The sequence below is a fragment of the Phlebotomus papatasi genome, chromosome 3 (genome assembly GCF_024763615.1).
Source record: "Phlebotomus papatasi isolate M1 chromosome 3, Ppap_2.1, whole genome shotgun sequence".
Lineage (NCBI taxonomy): Eukaryota > Metazoa > Arthropoda > Insecta > Diptera > Psychodidae > Phlebotomus > Phlebotomus papatasi.
The window spans coordinates 26,258,141-26,283,126 of NC_077224.1; the positions used below are offsets into that span (position 1 = coordinate 26,258,141).

General features: G+C 35.2%; 1 protein-coding gene across 1 annotated transcript in view; it reads left to right on the plus strand.

The window, feature by feature from the left end:
• Positions 1 to 24,986, plus strand: part of LOC129807377 (uncharacterized) — a 41,794-nt gene extending 16,808 nt beyond the window's left edge. Inside the window, exons 3-4 of the mRNA XM_055856595.1 lie at positions 18,935 to 19,327; positions 24,615 to 24,986. Coding sequence (XP_055712570.1) covers positions 18,935 to 19,327; positions 24,615 to 24,777 — 556 coding nt within the window. The 3' untranslated portion in view covers positions 24,778 to 24,986. The remainder of the gene's footprint in view (positions 1 to 18,934; positions 19,328 to 24,614) is intronic.

The following is a 24,986-nucleotide window of genomic DNA, read 5'->3' on the forward strand; positions in this document are numbered from 1 at the left end:
AAATTTGGGAGAAATATTGAGCTCTTTGATTCCTATGGTCGATTATTTTCAAACAACTTTATTAGGAGTTATTTGAAGATCAACTCTAAGAAGAAGAGAATGTTATTTAATGATATGCAATTACAAGGACCGTTGTCTAGTGTATGCGGTCAATACTGTTGCGTTTTTGGCTATTTTCGATCGAGAGGAAAATCCATGGATCAATTTGTTCGGAAATTTTCGGGAGATGTTAACGAGAATGATCGTAAAATTAGTATCTTATTTAAAAGATATTTCGAAAATGATTAATTGTCATTCAGTTAACAAGACTCTTCACAGAAGGTTCTATAACTCAAGATGAAAGTGCAAGAAAGTGAACAAAATCTTTGTGCGTCAAAACGGATGGGAAGAAAGAAGTCCAAAGGAGCTCAAGCTGGGTTGAGAAAGAAAAATGGACATGTCGATCTGGATAACAAGCAAATGCCGAAAAAGATGAAGAGTGAAAAGCCCAGGAAGATAAAAACTAAGAGCGTATCTTCGGATCCAGATACTCGTCAAGATGCTGAAACGCAAACCCTGGATTTTCTGCAGGGAAAGAACCAATGTCCAAAGAAGAACGATAGGAACATAGAATTACTTGGAGGTTACACATACTTTTTGAATGCTTCAAACACAACATATGTATCAATAGGATTTTCATCGCTGGATTTTACACCAACTGTAAAAATTTGTATTGTAAACTATTGGTTAGGAGTAGATACAATTGTTTTTAATCAGAAGCTCTGGTCAATTTTTTGTACTTGCGAGACAATTCTGAACACATGGCTTTCGCTGCCAGACGATAATGATCATGAAAAATGCGCTTATATTCAGCAGATAAATTCATTCTTTAAAGAGGCTTTAGAAATTGATTTCGTTTGTTTAGATAACAATAAATCATTGCTAATGACTCAGAAAGATTGTACAATTTTGTTAACAGCTCAAGAATTTAGAAAATTAGTATCAATGGCAGAATTTATCAATGTTTCTCTCATATACAATAATTCCGTTCAGTTTTATGTTAAAGAATATTTTGAAAGATATATTCAAACTTGCAGAAATTTTGGTATGACAAGATTGAGCATGTGCCAATTCACAGCTCATCTAGAAAATAAGTTACCTGTTAATTATTTTCGCCTGTTCCATGAATTTTCCCTGCTGTCCGACGATGTTCTCAAAGCACAGATACAACGGCAAGACCAATCGCCAAATTTTCAGAATAGCAAATCAATAAACCAATGAAGTAGAATAAAAACCAATAAATTTGTGAAAAATATTAACAACATTTATTTATATACTAGAGTGGATAATACAATGTATGAAAAATAATGTACAAAATAAATAAATAAAAACAATATAATACAGCATTCCTAGTTATTTACAAAAAATTAAAAGCCAAATGGCTCAGTTTTAAATGCATCCAGACAACGCCTCTTGCTCAATGTGAATTGTACCCTTTTTTGTGCTGGGCCGGACAGGACCTTAAATCTTTTCTGGCGGAATATGCGAGATTTATAATCAATGCTCAGTGTCTCAACATCCCCAAAGACAATCGACTTCATTGCATTGAAATCGAGATCCCTTTCCACCTCATGATTCATAGTGATCCCCTTTGCGACAATTTTGTACGAGTACGAATTCGTAGAGGGGGAAAAGATCTTTAAGGCGTAAGTTTTTGGCCCACAACTGATATATTCGTCAATGAAAGAGCCCTCACCGTAATCTACTAGCTCATCGGTGAGCTCCCCCAAAAACTTCCCGCAGCTTAAAGGGTTCTCTTCGCCAGAGGGTACCATAAAGATCATAGAATCTGTATCGCAATAAAGGAGATTTTCTCCCAATTTTGAGAGGACAGAATACAGTTTGATACGGGCGTTCGTGGTAGTACATATACCGACGCCGAGATTGACATACTTTGATGCAGACTCTGCTTCGGCAATGTACTTCCACGAAACAAAAATCTGTTTGTCCCCGACGGGATATAAATCCATTAATTCAATATCTTCAGATCCAATTAATGCATTTAACTCCTCGGGAGAGTTGCAGATGCTAGTCTTTGTGAAATTTTCACGCATGATGAATCTTCCCCAAAGACTATTTAGCACCAGTTTGGTGAGCAAACGCAACCCTTTGTTGACACAGATTTTTTCCCTATCTAACTGTATGCCCTTCATCTCTAAATATTCCCGGATATAACTCTCTTTTGCCTCATCACATTCTGTTCCTGATGGCCACCCACTTGACTCTTGTTTGATTTTGAGGAAATTATCCACAAAATCGGCAAAGAGACCCCTTTCGTTAGTGTCCCGGTTGTACTGCATCGTCTGATAGGACCAAACCTCAAATGCTTTGATAATTTGGTAACCATGACGGACAGCCAACCGGATTTCATCTAACGACCAGAAACCGGTGAGGGCTCTTTCATCATCCGAATGTGTGCACCGATCAGTGTTAACCATTTCTGTGCATGTTCTACAGAGAGGGAATATTAAACGGTTATTGCACCTGTACGGCAAGCATGGCAAATACAAGTTTCTGGGGGCTAAAACTGTGCATTCAACCACACCGTCATGGTTTAATATGTCCTCTGGATTTTCGAAGGTTTTGATGATACAGGGATGGCCAACAAAGTATTTAGAGTATTTATTGGCCCAGGGGTAGAGTGATGTAAAATCATAATAGTATATTTTATCCCCTGGGCCACATTTTTGATACAGTTTAAACACCTCTGTTCGGCCCCCATACACCGCACTTCTCAAACCCTGCGTCGATAATTTCCTGATTTTTATTTAACGAATCTTCCAATTCAGGATTTGATTTGAGAAGTCTTCGAAAATCACACTCCCATTCCGAGACCAAATTGTAGCCCATATCTTTTATACGCTGCAAACGAGTCAATGTTGCCTCATAACGACTTTGTATAGTGTCGGTTTTTTTATCTTAACATACATAGCTTCTATTTAAGAAACATGTATGTCCATGATAATAGCAACCCTCGAAACTATACACAGTGTTTGTGCTGTCGTCAAATCCATCGACTATATAATGTGAATTTTTCAACCGAACTTCATAACGAATATCTTTTCCTGTATTCATTTTTTGATAAACGAGCCATTTCAATCCAATCTTGCTCTGGAGTTTAATATAGCTCGAGCTGTAATTATTCTTAGGCGTGATAGAAAGAGTTTTCGGCTGAAGATAATTCTTTCTATACACCTTCATTACAGCATCGGCCAGAGTAATCGCCTGCAAGAATGGATTGATTCCGGTGGTATCTAAAAACGAATACATGAAATTTAAACACCCGAGCTTAAGAATTTTGACGTCTTGGTTACAGTAATGAATCAACTCTTTCCGGTTATCAAATGTCTTGTCTTTATTGGCATCGTACCACGCGCGGAATTTTTCGTATCGATTTGACGACATTGACTCTATTGCATACATTTCTTGTGGGGGATATTTCCCAACATAATTCATATTAGCTGAAGTATTAAATCTATAAGGGTACTCTCCCTTTTCGCAATCACGAAGCCCGAAACTTGCACTAAATTTAGACAGTGCAAAAGGGATGAAACTCAGAGAATCTAAGAATACAATATCTCTGATCTTCACGTATAAAATTTTGCACCCTGTGAAGATAGGGTTGATTTGCTCATCCCTCTTGCACAATTCCTCCAGAATAAATTGCCCATCATAGCTTTTGGCATTGTGAGCAATTATTGCTGAAGGAAAAGGTCTAAATTTGAGTGCGTGATCTACAAATTTCTTAACACACGACCCGGAGCTATCATTTTCAAAAATTTTGATTGATGGGCTACAATTTTCGCATTCAGAATCGGACTCTGGAGACTTTGCACATAAATGGCAAACCTCATGGGCCACACATAAATTGGGAATATGGTCAGAGAAACCATTTTCCTTCTCTACAAGTTCGCACTCGAAATCATAAAAAATTATCGAAAATTCTTTAGGGGGTGCTTTTTTAAGGGGTTGAATGTAGCAGTAATGGGGACAGGTTACTTTTTTGTAGCAAATATTACATAATGTTGTAAAACAACTATGTGGCTCATCTGTTTTGTATATCGTATCACAGTCTTTACAACATTTCACCTGTCCACATGTGCCATTCTCACTATGAAAATTGAGGCAGATTTCACCAAGGAATCTACGATTGCAATTTAAGCAATCAATTTTCTCAGGGGTATTGGGACACGGAGGGCTATTCCTGCAGAAACTACATTTTTCGGGGCATATATGGGTATTATTATAAAGATGACCACAAAATTTGCAGTCATAATTAAAATTGAAAAACCCCCTTAAGTTTTTTATGCAGAAGAAATGTTTCTCAGCCTCGGAATAAAATAAATTTATAATATTATTAATATTTTGCTCGGTTTTTTTGGTGGAGAAAATTAGACTTTTAAAATCATTGAGCTTGTTATAAACATTTACTCTATATCGATAGTCTTCTTTTTTAACAAATTTCTGAATGAGATCCAAATTATATTTTCCTTCATTTGAAGGTTTTATCCCGAGGCTGAGAACAAATTTTTCTGCATCTTTTTTAAGAGCCTTCGTGTACCTCTGGTACCGATAAATGATCCTGCCCGCCTCAGCACTATTAGTTAAAAGGGACTTACCCACAATGAGCGATATCGGGAGACAGTTGTTCTGGCTATTGGGGAAGTCCACAGAGCTCTTGTTCTTAAAACGGCGAATATTATCGGTAGTCATCCCGTCAGGATTATAGGTCCTGCCACGTCCTTCGGAGGGATGAAACAGATATGCCCTCACTTGCAGAGCCTCAGATGAGTGGAACATTGATGTACTTTGATGGATCTGAAATTTGCATTGAAATATTTTAGATAATAATATACTATCAGATAAAAAAATTAAAATGCTTCTAAGACATACCTTTTCCATAATGTCCAGAATTATCTCTGAAGTGAGGGCATTCAATGGCCTTTTTCCGATATGAAATCCATTTTCCCTGGGTTCTTCTGCTACAAAGATCTGTAAAATAAATGTATGCATTTTAAAAAAAACCCTTTTGTGTTACGGTTGATGTATGAAATTTCTCAAGGGAATAAAAATATTTACCTTCAAAATCACGGAATCAGCATCAGATTGGGATTCTTTCTGTATCTCCCTAATGAGAGCATCAAAGCCTCCCTCCAACTAGTCTCCTGTCGTAGAATTTTGGGGCCTGTTCAACTTGAAGTTGATGATCAGTTGTGTGACCTTAAAAAATTCGCTATAATTTTTGGATTTAGCGAGAATTTTAAGCAATGATGGCTGATCATCTTCTTCTACACCATCAAAGGCCTCAGTCCTTGGGGATGCAGTATCCACGATCCCACCTCCTCCAGTCTGTACAATTGGGCCTTGGTTAATCGGAAGATTTTCCTCAGGAACATTATCTTCCGAATCACTCCCGCACAGATCAATTACATCGCACACTGAGTTACACTTAATTTTGGAATCAATGGTCTTAGAACAGCCGGGGATCGCATCATCCAGTTTCCTCTTTTTCACAGAGGGTTCACTTATCGGAGTATCTTTCCTGTTAAATAGGATAGTGCACACACGGTCTGCCTGCGAAGAGGATCCCTGACCATGAACCATTGCACTTCTTAAAAGAGATCGTTTTTCTTCTTCACTTAGCACAACACCATTCTTCACAAGGTCTTCAATGCGCGAAATTATTGCATCTAGTAGGATGCTGCTTCCTTCCTCATTTAGCAAACTGAGGAGTTCCGCAACACTTTTTCCTTCTAACGCATAATTTATAAGATCAACGACTGATCTAGTTTTCACTAGAAGGGCAGCCACTTTCTCTACACTAAAACCTTCGATTCCACTCATTTTAGATAAAAAAAATTCCGTAATATAATTTACGCGGGGCGCGAGATTTAAAACAATTGAATGAGTTGCTTGGGTACTTAAAAGTGAGGACAAATTGATTTTTCCTCTGTATTTATAATATAATTTCGCCCATGAATCGTTGACCTGACATTTTTTGCAGCATTGCAATTTTCAATTTTCCCATCATATTCCAAATCACAAGAATTGCATATATGAATCATACATTGCACTCTGATCGAGAGACATAGAAAGAGGAAAAAGAGGATCAAATTCAGCTCGCGCACGTGTGAAATGCAGCGGATCAGTTTTCGTGGAATTTTTTGTCTATTCTGTTTTTCCTAGATGATGATCTGCATAATTGCACTTTTGGTGGGAAAAAATCAATCGGTGACGAAAAATAATTTTACAATATTTCTCATTATGGTGAAATTATTGACCTCATCGTGGACTTTAGCATTTTTCCAGCTAAGGTAGACGAAATTTAATACCAGTTGATTTTTCGTGGGAAAGAAATTATTTTAGCAAATGTGGATAGAGACCGAGGTTTCTTGTAAAGTGAATTTGTGTTGAAGCTCATTAACTCATCTGGTCGTCTAAGGGATAAGACAATCTTCACGTCTCCAGCTACATCTCTAGATCTCTAATATCTTCAATTTAAAAAGTGGTAAGATTTAATATATTAAGTAAACTTCTATACCTATATTGCGAGTTCATTATTTCATTTGCTTGAGATTTCAAATATTTTTTTTCGTTTTATTTTCTCACAGGATCTTAAAACTGCTTTTACCAGGGCTAATACTGTTACACCAACCAAGTCGGCCACTTCACTGGAGGTGGGGGAATATTTCCCAATTGAAAGGATGGAGCGCAGAACAACCCGTTTCGGGGAACAGGTCCTAGTTACATTTACAACGGGACAAAAGGTCTGGTTGCCCCAATCATTTTCAAGGGAGCTGCGCGACGATGTTATTTCGGCTATACAACCTGGAAAATGGGAGCTGTCCTTCCAGGGGATGCAGCTGGTGGGCAATCGTTACACAAAAGCCCGTTTCGATGTGAGGGCCGTGGCTACAGGCGTACCTTCTCAACAGGCAGATTGGGGTGATGATGATTTCACCCTTGTTGAGGAAAAATCACCGGTCCTCTTATAAATGAGTGAAATAAATGCATAAATTTTGCATAAAATACAATTCTTTTAATTTCCTCCTTTTCTCAATGGAACTCCATTTTTTCATAGTATGTCTTCCCTCAGCGTTGAACTCCACATTTTATCCTCGATTTTATTCTCTTAACACTGCGTTTTATTGTGAAAGGTGGAAAATGTATATATAGGACATGACATAAATTTTAAGTATTATTCCCGAATCAGCCTCTGCAAGATGATTAAATTCAGAGTCCCTTTTTCAATTATTTTGGCGGGACCTTCAGGATGTGGAAAGTCTACATTTTCCACAGACATTTTAAGAAATCTTAGGAAGATAACAGACACAGATTTCGAGACAATACTCTGGTGCTTTTCCGAGCACGGTAGTGTAGGAGATCTCCCCAAAATTCCCAATCTAAAAGTATGTAAAGGTATTCCGGACAAAATAGGCGCAAATGATAAATCCCCAAAATTAATTGTTATCGATGATTTGATGACAGATAAAAAATATGAATCGCGCATCTGTGATCTCTTTATTAAAGAATCACACCACAAAAATATATCTATAGTTTTTATTTGCCAAAATATTTTTTATCAATCTCGATTTTCTCGCACAATATCCCTGAATGCGAAATACATTGTGATATTTAAAAATGTGCGAGATAAATCTCAGTTTTTTCCTTTGGCCCGTCAGTTGCATCCCGAAAATCCAAATCATCTCCTGAGTGTATATAAAGAATGCACTAAACAACCTTTCGGCTATCTCATGATAGATTTAAATCAGGAAACACCTGATATATTCAGATACCGTACAAATATTTTCAACAAGGACTTTTGCGAGTGTTTTAGCACTGAAGAGGATTTAAATAGTCATGACGCGTACAAAGACTGTAAAGAAGAAGAAGAGGAGCTCCAAAAACCCTTTTCAGAAATTGAGGGAAAACAAATATATTTTATACACGCTTAAAGATGCCCCAAAAGGGATGAGAAAAGCAATTATTAAGCACTGTTCACCATCCACTATTAAAGCAATACAAGAAATTATCCATAATACTTTGAATGGCAATTTGAAAGTTCCATCTAAATCTTTTGGCAGGCTAAAAAGATATAAAAATGAGATGCGAAAGATTGTCTGTCCAAAAACCTCTCAGTGCTCCAAGAGGAAAATACTAATGCAGAAAGGGGAAGGTTTTTTGCCAATTTTAATCTCTACATTGCTATCAGGTGTTATTGGTAAACTAATATCGCCATAATGAACAAGAGCAAAAAGCCACTGGAAAGATACATTATTATTACCCCTGAATTATTTAAAGAGTTAAAACCCTTTATTAATTTTGAAAGAAGCCTTACATCTCTAGACCGAGAAATTTATAAAATTTTATCCAACAAGAAGATTAATAATGTCGATAAATGGTATAGATATCGGCAGGCGCTAATAAAACAATCTGATTTGAGACGAAAAAAGCCAGCAATTCCCACGAGAAAAAGTGAGAAGGAAAAAGAAAGATTGAAAATGCCTACTTATTCAGTAGGCACCCAAACACGATATTTAGGACCTTCAAGTTTGAACAGGACTAATGTTACTTCAACAGGGGGTGAAATGTTTATCGATGACGAGATTCAAGACATTGCAGCAGATGGAATGCTTCCTGAGAATGATGAATCTAAAATCGATTTTGATAATAATACTTCCATGGCTGGAGAAGAAGAGTATTATGGATCAACGGATCTTGTGGATGAAGATATCTTTGAAGGATTACCAAGAGATGTTCAACAGCAAGTTTTAAAGAAAATTTCCAAATACGATCCCGATCCATCTCGCAGATCTGCAATCCCCAATTCATTTACAATTACCGGACTTGATGGAGTTGTCTACAGCATTCCTACTAAGAATTTAGCTGGAGATAAGACACCATCGCCCAAACCAATTGCTGTGCCAAAATCCAGGAAGAAACACCCCGCGCCAAAATTATCCCCAAAACGCACCCGTGGCTATATAAAGAAAAATGCAAAAGATTCATCTGGGCAAACACAAATTGATTTCCCATCAAGAAAGAAGATACAATGGTCACCACTCCAGTAGATAATGAATATCTAAATCTCAATAGCAATTATCTATATGCTAGACCAGAAAATTTGTACAAAAAATTGAAGCATGATAATTTCAGTAGACGTGAAATTCAGAATTATTTGCAAGAGCAAGATGTATATTCTTTGCATTATCCAATAAATAAGAATTTTCCAAAAAATAAATATTTTGTTTCAAACATTAATGAATTGTGGGAAATTGATTTGGTGGACATGAAACTGTACAAAAAATTTAACGACAATTACACTTTCATCTTAACAGTGATTGATGTGTTTTCTAAATTTGCATATGCACGCATATTAAAGAGTAAATCTGCTGAAGAGGTTACAAAGGCTTTTTCTCACATAATTGAAAAGAATGGAAACATCCCCGAGAAAGTTCAATCAGATCATGGAAAAGAATTCAAGAATTCTGTGTTCAAAAAATATTTGGAGGAGAAGAACATTGCACAATATTTTTCTTACAACCCCATCGTAAAATGTGCAGTGGTTGAACGTTTTAACAGAACACTAAAGCAATTAATGTTCAGATATTTTACTCATAAGAAAACGAACAGGTATATTGACGTTCTCGATAAATTAATAAATGTGTACAATAGTTCTTATCACTCCACTATAAAAATGTCTCCCGCAGATGTTTCAGAAGAAGATATTCCTACATTGAATAGATTATACAGAGAAAAGAACAAAATTTTTGTACAAAAGTATGGCAATAAGCGCCATAAATTGCAAATTGATGATCTTGTACGTATTGCAAAGCCTAAGGCTAATTTTGATAGAGGATTTCACCCCCGTTGGACCGAGGAAAAATTTTACATTGATCGTATAATTAATAAATCTCCATTTCCCATGTACATTCTCCGTGACTATAAGAATACGCCAATTTCTGGTCGCTTTTATGAACAACAATTGCAGAAAGTAAGAATCAAGAATGGACACCCTCCAATAGAGAAAATTATAAAAACCCGGGGTTTGGGGAAAAAATTACAGTACTTTGTAAAATTTAAGGGTGATAACACCCCCCATTGGATCAATCAATCTGATCTATTGAAACAGCATGGCATCGCTTGAAATGAGAGACGAGTTTTATTTAACTCTTCTCAGCAATTCCTCACAGAAATATTTTCCAAGCAATACACTTGCACATTTCCGGACGAAACTGCCGACTAAGCTTTTCCTCGGTGACGACTGGGTCGTTGGACTCGCTGAAATTGCATTCAATGTCGCTGAAACAGCTGATGAACGTACAAAGCCCAAAGTAATAAAGCCAAGAACTATATTGATTCATAATGAAAAGAAGGTTAAACCCACGAAAATACCAATTTATGCAACGATCACCCCTTTTCACAGTTTACTTTTTCTTTTGAGAAATGGATTCTCATTAGAAGAGCCTCCACGTGATGAAATAATTCTTGGGGCCAGTTTAGAGGAGAAAAATTTTCATAGTCGTGTGAAAAGTGTCATAGATGAATTTACAAAATGCTCTACAATTAAACCAGATTCTGTTAAAATAATTAATACTACAAAAGATGGTGGTCCGTCAGAACATATCATGGAAATTGAATGTGAAGGGCCTGATTATTCAGTAGGGCAAACATTTGGATCTTATAATTCAGAAACCCCTCTAACTACAATAACAGTTCCTGTGGGTGATGGGGAGATTAATGTACCTCTGTACAAAGACAATTACGAATCAATCGAAGAGATTATGAAAATAATATTGCAAGAAATACCTTATAAAGAAATAAACAGAGAAAAGCTTTTGGACATTTTGCATAATTCTCAATCACCTCCTATTGAGAGAAACATAAATGAAGATGAAATTGTAACATCAACTTTTCATCCCTCTATAACACCCCAAGCAGCTCCACCAAATCATACCCGCGATTTAATTTTTGTTTATTCAGACATTATAAAGCCACAATTAGTGAGTAATACTTTTGCAAGATGTTTGAGGACAATCCTATTGATTCAAAATAGTGAAATTTATAAATCTTTTAATGCCATACAATATTTTCCTCTCGAAAAAAACAGTTTTGATACAATAGAAATACTTATAACATCTCAGAATGGAGAAACATACGATTTTCAGCCAAGCTCTACACCGACAATGTTAGTGCTTCATTTTAAGAGGAAACTGAGATGAGATCTTGCAAGGGTATAAATACATCTGAAATTGCAAATTTCTACACTCTATCAAACATGGCTAGCCTTTACACGTCGTATTATATGAAACAAATTGGACACGGAGAAATTGGGAATGTATACGTTCCTGATTTTTTCGGTGTACAGAGAGGAAGAGGTCTTGGGTCAATCCTTGGAGGTCTGATGAGATTTCTAAGACCATTATTTATGAATGGATTGTCAGCTCTCAAGACACAAGCTGCGAAAACTGGTGCTCAAATTCTAACTGATCTTGGTACAAAACCAATCAAACAGATTTTGTTGCAGCGTGGTACAGAGGCCCGAGATGAGTTGAAGCAGAAAATTATTAAAAAAGTACGAAATATGACTGGGGAAGGTATAAATACCAGATCTCGACAGAGAAATCCTATTCTTTCTACATCATCCTTACCTTCAGGATCTGCAGGAACAAGTAAAAAGCATAATATTCTCCACAAGATTAAATCAGCCATTTCAAAGAGGAAGCGCAAATTGAAGAAAGTGAAATCGAATAAAAATCAAAAACCGCGAAATTTAGACATTTTCTCATAATGGCAGAGTACAAAGAGTGCATGAAGAGCGAGTTGGATATTTTTCTAACACCTCCTGTGCAAACATCCATTCTACGCGCCGATGAAATCTCTTATCAACCATTGGCAAGCCTCGAGAATCCTAAAGTTATAGAATTTTACTCAGTCGCGCATGGAGATTGTTACCGAGATTTGTCTTCAATCTACATCAAATTTAAAATCCAACTCCTTAAGGAGAATGGCGAAAACTTCAACGAGGAGGATGTGGAGCAGCCAGGAGTTGTAAATAACATTCTTCATTCGATGATTCGTTCTGTCTCAGTTTCTCTAAATGGGAAAACAATTTCCCAAAATGAAGGAGACTATCATTATCGAAGCTACTTTGAGACTCTTCTAACCTATGGAAAGGGAGCAAAAGATACATTTCTACGTAATTCTGGATGGATTCGAGATACTGGGGGTATGGAAGATTTAAGTTTTACCAACACTGGGTTTACCGAGAGGAAGAATTTGTTTAAAAATAGCAAAGTAGTTGAAGTTTTAGGGAAACTGCATTGTGACCTGTTTAATCAACCCACATTTCTAATTAACAATGTGGATTTGCGAGTAATTATTACTCTTGAAAAACCATCATTCTTTATCTTATGCAGTGAAAGTCTGAACCCACAATTTCGCGTTCATGAAGCCACCATGTACATGAAGCAGGTGACTCTAAATCCTAACATATTGTTTGCACACAATAAGGTTTTGGAACATAAAAATGCCCAATATCATTATAAGAAAGTTGAAATTAAAACTGTTACAGTCCCATCAGGGTCAAACTCTATAAATCTAGATAACATTATTCACGGAGTTTTGCCCCGAAGAGTAATTTTTGCTATAGTGGATAATCTAGCATACAATGGCCAAAAGTCTAAAAATCCATTTAACTTCCATCATTACAATGTTTCAGATTTTGCTCTTCTTGTCAATGGTACACCTTATCCTGTACAACCATTGCAAATGAATTTTGCTCAAGATCAATATGCGAAAGCTTATCAAACTCTCTTCACGGGCACAGGGATTCATTATGATGATAGGGGCCATGAGATCACTTATAAAGATTTCAAGAATGGCTACTTTATTCTAGCCTATGATCTAAATCCCGATGCTCATTCACAAGGGTGTCTTTCTTTGTTAGATCAGGGCTCAATTCGTATAGAGGCACGTTTTTCGCAAACCATACAGAACACAATTACTTGTATTGTATATGCTGAGTATGATGCAAAGCTTGAAATAGATAAGAATAGGAACATCATCTTGTCATAAGAAAACCAGGAAAATGTTATAATAAAAATATTTTTCATGTGAAAATGATTTGTTTTATTATTAAAAATAGAAAATTCCCACAGCAATTAAAAAAATCCCACGACAATTAATCTGCAATCCCATATGACACAGCCCGTGCCAATTTTTTGCTATCGGATGCACTCTTTAAGTGTGGCTGGCTCACAGGATGGCTCATATGTCCAGACAGCTCGCGCAGTAATCTGAGATCTTCTGTCTCTGCTATTTTTCCCACCAAGTGACGCGCGCAATTATTCCCACGGGGCATGTGTATGTGTATGAAAATGTATGCATGCATGGGAAATGGCTATATGGGATATCTATGCATGGGTGACGTCAGCCTGTGGACGATGCAACGGTTCACGATTCAGCGGGAACCCACCAACATGCCGCCGTGGCCGAGTGGTCTAAGCGGTGGTACACATTACGTTTAAGACTTTAAGTATCTGTCGGTTCAATCCCAGGTCTCGGCCAAAAAATTTTCACGTCGCGAAAAAAAATTACGGGAATAGTTAATAATAGGAATAACAGAGGGCGCGCATAGAAAATAAGAACAGCGGTCGGTAATAAAAATGGCGGACAAAAATAAAAATGGCGGATAAAAAATAAAAATGGCGGACAGAAATATCAAAATGGCGGATAGACATTCAAAATGGCGGATAGACATTCAAAATGGCGGATAGACATTCAAAATGGCGGACAGAAATTAAAAATGGCGGACAGAAATTCAAATTCACAATCATAGATGGCGCTCGTGTACTCTAACGGAAAATTCAAATTCAAATTTTCAGTGAGTGACGTCATCTCCCGGGTGACCTCGGCCCACAAAATATTGCGTCATGTCTCCAGGGTGTGACGTCATCATACACGTGACGTCACACACACGTGACGTCACAAAACAGCGACTTGCTCCATAGTGACGTCACACCCACTTGCTCGATAGTGACGTCACAAACAGCGACTTGCTCCATATGTGACGTCACAAACAGCGACTTGCTCCATGTATACTACTATTGAAATTTCAATCTCAATTTTAAATTTCATTCGACAGAAAGAGACATATACATCTAATTTCACTTTAAAAGAGTAAGAGGTAAAATTTCAATCGGTTGAAATTCACTCAAGTGTGCCAGCGCTATTACAATTTAACCGGGAGACAATAAAATTTAAGGGAGTAATTTAGAATAAAATTACTATTCAAGGCAGTAAAATTTATCATCCTGCTGTTAGAATGTCATCTTATAATATTTAAGGTGACTATGCAACAGTTCCCGATATGATCTGTATACATAGTATACATCTGTGAAATGTGTTGCATGTTTTGACTCATTTAAATTACTTTTTCAAATGAGGCAACAAACTTTTGACGAATCAAAAATGATCAACTTTTGGAAAAAAATAATTTTTTATATGAAATAAAATTAGGGTAAGTGTGCCAAATTCCGGCCAGCTTGCAATTTCGACCATCTTTTTTGTTCCTCGAATTTCCATGAATTTTTAGTTCTTACATACTCTAGAACAGAGGCGTGCAAGAACCGTTGAAACCGAATAAACGTCAAATGAAACATGTACATCAATGATCAAAACGCTACTATAACAAACTTATTTTGACGTTTATTCGGTTTAAACGGTTTTTGCACATCTCTGCTCTAGAGATTATACAATGAAAAAGAATAACAAAAAAAAATGTAGCTTCGACAAACGAGATGACGTGAAAAAGATATTGGAAGAATTCCCGAAGGGCAAGGAACTATGAGAATGAAGGTGGCCGAAATAGGGCACCAAAGCTGTGTCTATATTTTTATTCATTTTAAAATGTATTAAGAATGATTTTAGAGAAAATAAAGATGATAAACTGTCTAGAAGGTTTCAAGCAACACTCTTACAAAAGAAAGAATAAAATAAATCAATTTGCATTTAAAAGGGACAGATAATCCTAACCGGCTTATGTAGGTGAGATTCTTAACGTGAGCTAACTCGGAGTGCATGCAAATTCGATTTAGAGCTGAAATTGTGAGTCGCCATTCAGTTATCTTGAATCAAATTCGTGAAACTATACAAATTTTGTATTTAAACCAAAATATCAAGGATTTGGATGAACTGGCACAAAAGTGATATATGGGTGAAATGTAGACCAGAATGTACTCTATAATTTTCCCATAGAACATGATCTCATCGATTACACAGAAGTCAAGATAAGCGAGGTTTTTTGTTTCTTAACTCGTTTTTTCATCCAGAGTTCCTCAAGTAGTCATTTGTTGAACTTCAACTATATCAAAGAATTGTTGTATTTTGTGGGACTTTCCATTTAAAACCATATTTTAAGTGTCTTTGTGGAGTAGAGGCAGTCAAATTGGCATCTGAGTAATTTCAAAGCGTTATTATGGGAAAAATCAATTTTTTCACACTTAAACGGCAAAATCGGAGTGAGACGTAGTCTGAGCTGAAAATGATGTATGAACGAAATGTAGAGACAAATGTGCTCTACAATTATGTCGAAGTAATCATCAAAATCGGTTCAGCGACAGTCGAGATAATTGAGGTTATGTGATATTAAAATTGGTTTTTCGACTGTGGCGCCCCTGGTGTTGGTCCCACGAAGTTCAAATATTCTAGAAAGTTGTAGCATTTGGTGAGATCTTTCGTTTAAGCCCTCACTCATCAAAATCGGTCACATAGAACCGGAGATATGATTTTTTGAATTTCGTGAACTTTGACCCCTCATATCTCCGGTTCTGTTTTAACCACAGCGCGCATACGCACCATTTTGGAAACGTCCTAGACTGGACTACAACATACTAAAATTTCATTAACTTGCACAATGCCGTTTTTGAGAAAAGTGACTTTGAATTTCGATGAATTTTGACGCTATCACAGCGCTACCTGTGGTGAATTTTTGAACTTCCATCTGAAAGTGCTCATCGAGACGAAACCAAAAAGGTAAAATTTAGGTCGCTATGTTAGTTAGAACCGGAGATAGAGGCCGGTCAATGTTCGAATTTTGACCCCTTATAGCTCGGGTCAGGGGTTATGGATCGACTTAAGGTTTTTTTTGTTTGATAGGTATAATCAACGGCTACAACATACTAAATTTTCAGCCCGATGCACAATGGAATTTTTGAGTTATTTAACTTATAAGATTTAAAAATTTTCTTTTTAATAATAGCGCCCCTAGCGGTGGTTTTATGAACTTACGATGTTAGAAGGGAAAGTGGCATTTCATGAGAGCTTTCCAAAAAGCCCTCACTTTTTAAATTCTGACAATTAGAACCGGAGTTATGGCCATTTTAAGAAATTTTTTTTGGACCCTTATAGCTAGGGTCTGGGGGGTCAGGGGACCTTAAGTTTGGTATTGATGGAAAGCTCTAAGGCCCAGCTATAACATACTAAAATTTGAGCCCGCTCGATGCCATAGGGGCGGAGCTATTGAGAAAACAAAAAAAGGGGGGTCTTCAAAATGGCGGAAGGAGGGGTGGGGGGTGGGGGGTCAATGCACCAAGTTGCAATTTTCACCCGATATATAACCTTTGCCGAAAACCGCAAGTCGATATCTTTTTTAGTTTAGGAGCTATTAAGCTCCAAAGAGCGGCCGGCCGGCCGGGAACGTAAAATAGCCACATATATATTCGTGATCAGGAAGTGGCGAAACACATTTTGGCCAAGTTTGAGGTCGATCGGACGACATGAAATTTTGTTAGGATTATAGTAGGTGAGATTGTTAAGAATCTCACCTAATATTACATTTCAAACTTGAGACTTTGACGCTTGCATGCAACTATGCCGAAATTTGGCACACTTACCCTATTTATTTTGTTTTAAATATAGCATGAAAATAGATAAATATTGTTGACAAACGGAAATATTAAAAAGTGGAGAGCCATTATCACATTCCGGATTTTCCGGATAAGTTTTTAAAGTAATTTCGGATCAATTTTACATTTTTTACAGACTACAAATGTACTTTTTTTCCGCAACTAAATATTATAGAAAAGGTATTATTTATTAGATTTAGATAAGGACCAATTCCACAGAAAAATTTAGTACATACCTGTACTACATAAATAAACTAAATATTTAAATCGCGATTCTAGATAGGATTTCTTTTTATTAATAAGCAATAAAACTTTATGCGAGACAATTTAGATCAAATATGTACTAAATTTATTTTACCCCGTTTATTAATAATAAATGAATGTTCTAATAAACTATTAATTTTATATGTTCACCGTATAATAGGTCATAGAGATATCTTAGAGATAAAAAAAATAGTCTTTGAAAATCTATAGAAAATTAGTTCGTAAAAGAAATTTTAGCACTCATTTCTAGCTATGTGATACATTTTGAAATAAAAACCAACCCAAAACCGATCAGACAGATTTTTTCCGGCTTTTTCACATATAGGAACTTCTCAGAGGAAACAGAACTTTCAACAGGAGATAAAACTTTTAATTTTCGCTAGAACAATAATTAGTACATGCATGTGCTAAATGTCTTATAAATTTAGCTAAAACATCATTTCCTGTTTAATAAGTAATAAATAATAACTTTAAAAACTGATATTATAGAATGCAATAGTAATAAACGGATTTCAAAGAAAAAATCCTGACCAATGGATTACCATAATATCATTAAAAACTACCATTATTTGTTTTTTTTTTAATCTTTTGTCAGTCACTAATTAATTTACAGCTCCACTTTGGTTCCAATTTCAGTTTTTCTCAATTTTGATACACATTAATTATTGCATAATTTGTACGGTATTACTAGAAATTTCACGCTAATCACACCAATTCATTTATATTGCGTATTATAAATCTTTTAAGAACCGACAACCATAAATCAGATTATTTCACAAATTTATATGCCATATAAAATTAGCACGAATTTGCGAAATTTTCAAGGTCTCAAACTCAATGCATTATCTTGCAGAACAAGACAAATCAAGTACTTATTATTCTTGAATTTGACACCTTCTGTCACATTTGACGTAAAAACTGTAATTTTAAATTTTTGAATATATGGTACTGTTAAATGGGATTATACTGATTTATAATTTTTGCAACAATATTAATGAATTTTTTTTGCTGATTTTTATTTCAAATTGAAATGAAAGTCACGCAAGATCGATGATTGTTTTAAGTGATAAGCCCCTTTTTCCCATAATAGCCATCTATCTGATGTGATTGATTGAGCGATTATTGCCATTATTCAGGTGAGATCAAGGTCAGTGCTTCCTCTCGCCACAAAATGAGGTCCATAAATTACTCAATTAGCATCCCTTCTCGCGTGCAAATAAATAGTCGTTGAGCACAATTTTAGGTATTAGAATTTAGAAGTGGGAGACAGCAACAAAATTACTGCCTTTTTCTGTCAGCAATGACCCAGAAATGATCATTGTTTCGTGGATGACTAATTGTTAGGCTGAGACAGTCAATTTGGCGACAAGATTGATACTTAGAGATTAATTGTTAGGCATATTATAAACTTCAATGCATTTTTTTTCTCTCGAAATGATGCATGACGAGGAAGTTCATTGGCCATAAAGAAGCTTATTCGAGACTCGTTTGGTCGTCTGCATGACCTACTTTTAGACCTCGACGCGAGAACTCGTATTTACTTTATATTTGAATTATTTAATCACTTTTCCACGCGTTGGTCTCTAAATTGAAATCAACCAAATGCATGTAGGTCAAGAAGTTTTTGATCTTGACTCACGATCACTCTCAAGCATATGCAGCAAGAAATAACGATCAGTTTTTCAAATTTTACTTTTCTTTTGCATTTTCTTTTTTTTTTTTAGCAATGATGACGAAGGTGCTAAGCTGCTCAAAGAGTTGTCCACGGTAAATCGACCATTGCAGATTGACTTCCGGGAGATGCTGAAGCTCATGATGCAGTGCCAGATGATTGATCACATGAGGAAAGTGAAAAGACAGGGAACAACATCCGACACTGATCAGACGACGAAGCGTCAGCACCAGACGGGCTACTTCTCGGGGGCGGGCCTGAGTCTCTTCAGTGGCATCATCCCAGGGACCAAGTGGTGCGGAACTGGAGATATTGCCACAACCTACCATGATCTCGGCACCGAAGCTCCCATGGACATGTGCTGTCGCACTCACGATCTCTGTCCAGTGAAAGTTCGCGCATATCAGAAGCGCTACAATCTCAACAACAATTCCCTCTACACAAAGTGAGTATCATCGCCCAGAGTTTTTTTTCCAGTGAAATTCTCCTAGATGTGAGAGTCACGATCGCACTATTAAAAATGCCTCTTTAATGCCAATTCCATCATTTTGACGATCGCACCTTAATTGTTTGATTTTCACAATTTTATCGAGCAGAGAGCAATAAACTTTACGAAATATAAATTTAACGGTCAATCTACAAGGCTCTTTTTCATGTATTTTTCTTAACTTTTTATTGCTACTTGTTTTGTTCGATAAAATATTTCACTTTCCGATAGACACTACTACCTAGTTAATATTTTAATTCATTTTGTTTTAAATAATTTTGTAAAAAAAAACTGAACCAATTCGGACAATTGACAAGATTTTCTCAATATGGCTCACCCCTTGAACCGATCTCATTTGCAGTACCGTAACTTTCTTTAAAGAAATATACAAAATCTTCTTAAATTCTAAGATAAATCTTTGAGTTTTAGACACGCTTTAGACTGGAAGTTTAGCCCAATTCCCGAAGGTCTAGAACTACTAAATAATATGCTACATTAGTGTTTTTTTTAAATCCAATGGATCGTTTCCTCTTAAACATTCAATCCTAATCCTGAATTAAAAAAATCCCACAAATCTTATTTGATAAGAAATTACAAATTCACCCAGAACTTTAGAGATTTAAATCGGCTTTAAAAAAAACGAGATTCGAATTCTCAGATAAAGATCTTTAATTCAAAGAACCAAACGCCTTAGTCCTTTAAAAGTCCTTTAACCCTTTAAAGACGAGACAGTTTTCGCTGACCGTAAAATGAAACCGATAAACAAAACTTGTGAAACGTCTTACATCTAACCTTCGAAATCGAAAAGCCAACAGAGTCTGCTTTGATGTAATTTTTGCCTCTATGAACGATAGGGACAAAAATAATTTAAGTAACTTTTCTGACGATACCAATGACAGATATATTTTTCACTCTAATGAAAAATATTATGTTTGAGTATTGTAGTTTCTTCTTCTAAAACGAGTAGAAAAGTAGTAGTGTAGAAAAAGTTGGAAGTATAAAAATAATTAAAATAAATTTTCAATACGAGAATTTAAAAATTCGGTTTTTTTAGCTTAAAAATTTACCATATTGCAGATAGCTCTAGACTTGCAAAAAATATCCTAGATTCCTCCAACCTTTTACTTTGCAATTACATACAAACATAAGAAAAAAACAACTTTAGATAGCCAGGAAAAATTATTTTCTTTATGGGACACCGGTGTTACAATCGTCCTTAAAGGGTTAAGAAAACCCGCAAGCTTTACGATGGACATAATGACCGTTAAAGGAGGATTGTCAATTACAAGGTCGAAAGTGGTCTCTATTTTTAGATAGATAAACTATCTAAGAATAACATAAATATTTCAGAGGCTTATTAGAAGTATTTTCGAAGATGCAGAATTGAAAGCAAATGAGCGCCGAGCAAATCGAAAACTTTAAGGAGGGGTGTTTCCTACACGTATCATTTTCAAAATTTTGTTGAATTTGCGGGAAACATTAAAAAAAAACTTATAGACCGAATGAAAATAAATTAAGGCTTATTCTCTTCGGCATTAAATTCTCTTCTAGTTGAACAAAAAGAATTTTTGAAAATCTATTTTTTCATTTTATACAACATGTTAAAGTCAAATTTTTTTTTCCGAAAAATGCATCTTTTTTTTAAAAAAAACCTTGAGAAAAAGTTCCGATTTCATGATTTTCTTCGGATTTTCTTAGTGTAACTTTGAAATACACTAATGAAAATTGATTCTTTTAGATTCTTTTCCTCAGACAAAAATTACGAGCTGCAGATTTCCTGCAAATAAGGGAGTACTGTGACGCGGCGCTCCATTGGACTACGCATTAGTCTGCCATTTTGTAATATTCTCTCTTGAAAAAAATTGTTTAAGTACTCAACATATGTATAAACATATACCAAAAATTTCAATAATCTCGGTCGTTTCCTTCCCTTCCTAAAAAAAATCGCGAAAAACAGATAAGTTTTAGCCTTCTAATTGACACTCCCCCGTTAAAATCTTTATAAATACTAAAACAAAGATTAAAAATTTGTTAAATGTTTATTTTTAAAATTAAAGATTTCCTTTACTGAGTTACAACTAGACTGATACGTCAACAATTCCAATCCTTCATCCTGGCATAAATCTTTAAGTAATAACTTTTAAATCAGTGTTTAAAGCTTAAAGGCAAATTCATATTCATCAATAAGGCTTATAATTTTAATGTGTGAGTTTTCTCTAAATCTTTAAGCTAACTTTAAACTTCATTATAATGAAGCTGAATAACAAGCATTATTTGAAGCTTATTGAAAAACCTATTTCATCCTTTAATTAAAAAAAAAACTTCGAAGCAAAATTGGAATAGAAGAGGATCCATTTTTTACCAACCTTTAACCTTTAATCTTTAATTTTGTGTTTTGTGATTAAATATTTAACATAAAACTTTAAGCTTTCTTTACCTCAGAATTAAAGAGTTTGTCTGAAAATGTTTCGTACGTCAAAGTTTAAAAAGTCTTTCATGGTCATGGAGGTTTGACATTTCTGTTTTAGCTTCATTATTGTGCGGATTACATTTCAACTTAAGACTTAATAAATTTTACACTTTAAAATTAAATATCTTTATCGGAGAATATGAATCAGCCTTAAAACTTAATACTATTACAGATTTATTCAAAAGTAAAGAGGGGCAGATTTGTAATTTAGAACAACGCGAAATTCTGGAAAAATCAATTCAGACTTGGGACTACTCATTTAAAACTCGTTAAAAATATCATTTTAATAAAATCAACGATGTACAAGTTAGTTAATTAGTTAATTAGTTTTTCAGACTAATAAACAAGCGAAAGCAAGATCTATCATTCAGTTTTGTGCAAAAAAATGACTTTGAATCTTTAAAATATAGTAAAACATGTCATGTTGATCAAACTGTTAAAAGCCTTTTTTGCAATAATTTTTAGTTTTCATGCGACGATGACCCAAGGTCACTTACGAATGCCATTTTGGGGCAAAATAATCAGAACATAACCAGACGAAACAGAAAACATCGTTTTACAATCGAATTTCGGCGGACAATCCTTTTTTCGACTGATAAGCAACACTGTTAGACGCAAAAAGCTCGTTTAGCTTCTAACAACAGAAGATTTTAGACCCTTGGGGTACCTTAAGGGGCATGTAAGGCAGACATATTGATAAATTTGACAATTATCTGATAGGACCTAGTCATTTTTCTTAGTTCCTAAGATTCATCGCCAGCAAGACTTTAATTTTTCCTTTATTTTTGTTCGTTAAATATTTTCCACACGATATCTCGGCAAAAATTAATGCAAAACTTTAGAAAATGGAACTTAATTTATTAATTTTATTTAAAACTGAAATTATTAAAAGATATTAACCTAAATTTGGTAAAAAATAAATATCCTAGCGCTCAATTTATTGAGTGGAATTATACTTATTTCCAGCCTAAAAAACAAAATTCTATTAATATTTCTAAAAATACTTAGAATAAAAAATCAAAATGTCGATTTTTTATGTTGGCATGAAAGGACGTTATGGTCTACGTATGAATTTTTATTGAAATTCTTTTTTTGTTGAGTTTCTTTAAGGATTAAGGAGTGGAATTATACTTATTTCCACCACTGCACTGTATTAATATACATTCCCCGGAACGGCTCCAGTAATTTCAACATATTTATAACCTAGGCACTCTTGCGACTTTAGTCGATATACCGCTTAACATGTTCTATAAACGGGTCCCGGTCGAAATTCCGAAAGCCTAAGTCCTGAAAGCCAAAATCCCGAAAGCTAAAAATCCCGAACGCCAAAATTCCGAAAGCCAATATCCCAAATTCTTAAAAGTGTTATATAGCTACTATAGCTTTTGTCACGATTGCACCTGCGCTTGCTTGAGGCAAAGGGAAATTTTATGTGTCTTGGGAAATTATTCCACACAATATCCTCCATATAATTTCATCCTTAGGCTGGCTTCAGACCTAAGGCTTAGCCCAGTTCCCGATGGTCTCGAAATTCAAAATTGTAACCAATTTTATTGGTTTTTCAAAATTCAATGGATTACTTGTCTATATTGTCCAATCTTAAGTGATAATTTTTCAAAAAAATCTTGATTGATAAGAAATTAGAGAAGTTAAGCCATATAGCTAAGCCTTAGGTCTGAAACCCGTATTACAGAATTTTGAACATTCGGGATTTTAGCTTTCGGAATTTTGGCTTTCGGGATTTTGGCTTTCGGGATTTTAGCGTTCGGGATTTTGACTGCCTCCGTCATAAACATGTTTTTGAAGCTTCAAAGAGAGTGAATGAGATCTAAATCTACTCAACTCTAGAAGTTTCGAATGCAGATTAATAAATGAACCTCATCTCAAATAACAACAGGAAATGAAATCATTATAAATCTCTCAACCTCTCAAGTCATTTGGATCCGTTTTCTCACATATTGCGCTGCAATCCTAAATAAAAAATACGTAAAAACTATAACAAGAGAATTTAATTAAATTCTTAAATAAAACTTTATAGCCCATATTTAAACATTAATTAACTTCCAAATTCAAAGAAATGTCTAGATGTCCAGTAAAATTTATGATCTGTAATCCAATTAACGAAATTAAGTTTAAAATAGGTTATAAAAGCAAGGTTATGTTGGCTCAAGTCCAACAATTAAAAACCTCCCGGAAACGTATGTTATAGCCAGTATTTGTTAAAATTCTTTTTATTGAATGGTCTCGAAAAATTTCCAAGAAATCAAAATCGTTCCCAACCGATCATGAATCGATCGAGTCGACAAAAAATGATGACGGATTTTGCTTTTGTTCAAGATTTGATAATTTGGTAATTAATAATCGCTACCCATTTTAGCATAACGTTCAGTGTTTTTCATCTTTATCTATATTTCTAGTATATTTGTGTTGAATAAAAATTCCCTGTAAATTCCCATGCTTTCCATTAAAACTTTCCTTTCATTTGGTTAAGAATTTAAACTATTATTTTTATACTCTTACTAATTCTCTCTTTTTGTTTGGGTTTTTTCCCATTCTAGTTTATTATAATTATCATGCTCTTTGCAGAGGAATGATCTAATTGTCATTTTTTATTGTGAATTTTAATGAAATCATCAAAAATACATTTTCCACATCGTGATGCTTGGGAAATTTAGAGATTACTTCCCAGAGCATGGCATTTAATCGAGTTGTTTAATAAACTCTGAAGGTTGAGTAATAAATTATAATGCAGAAATTGTACTTTTCTTTTCACAGATCTCACTGTGTTTGCGATGACATGTTGTACAGCTGCCTCAAGAGAACCAACACCTCGGCATCCCAGCTCATGGGGACCATCTATTTCAACGTAGTCCAAGTGCCATGTCTCCAGGACACTCAGAGAGGCTACGAATTCAGAAAATCAAAGGAATTTGTCTAGAAAATTCATCAATTCCATTTATAAGGAATTATATCTGTCTCTGGATTTGAGACCATTTCTTTGTGATTGTCAGCTGAGGTGCTCTTTCAAATGAATTATTTATGTTACATTCCAAATACTTATTTTCATTTACCATCCACACTATTTCCATTCGATTTCTGTTGAGGACAAGCAAGGGTAAGAGTTGACCAATAAAAACCATGTTTTAA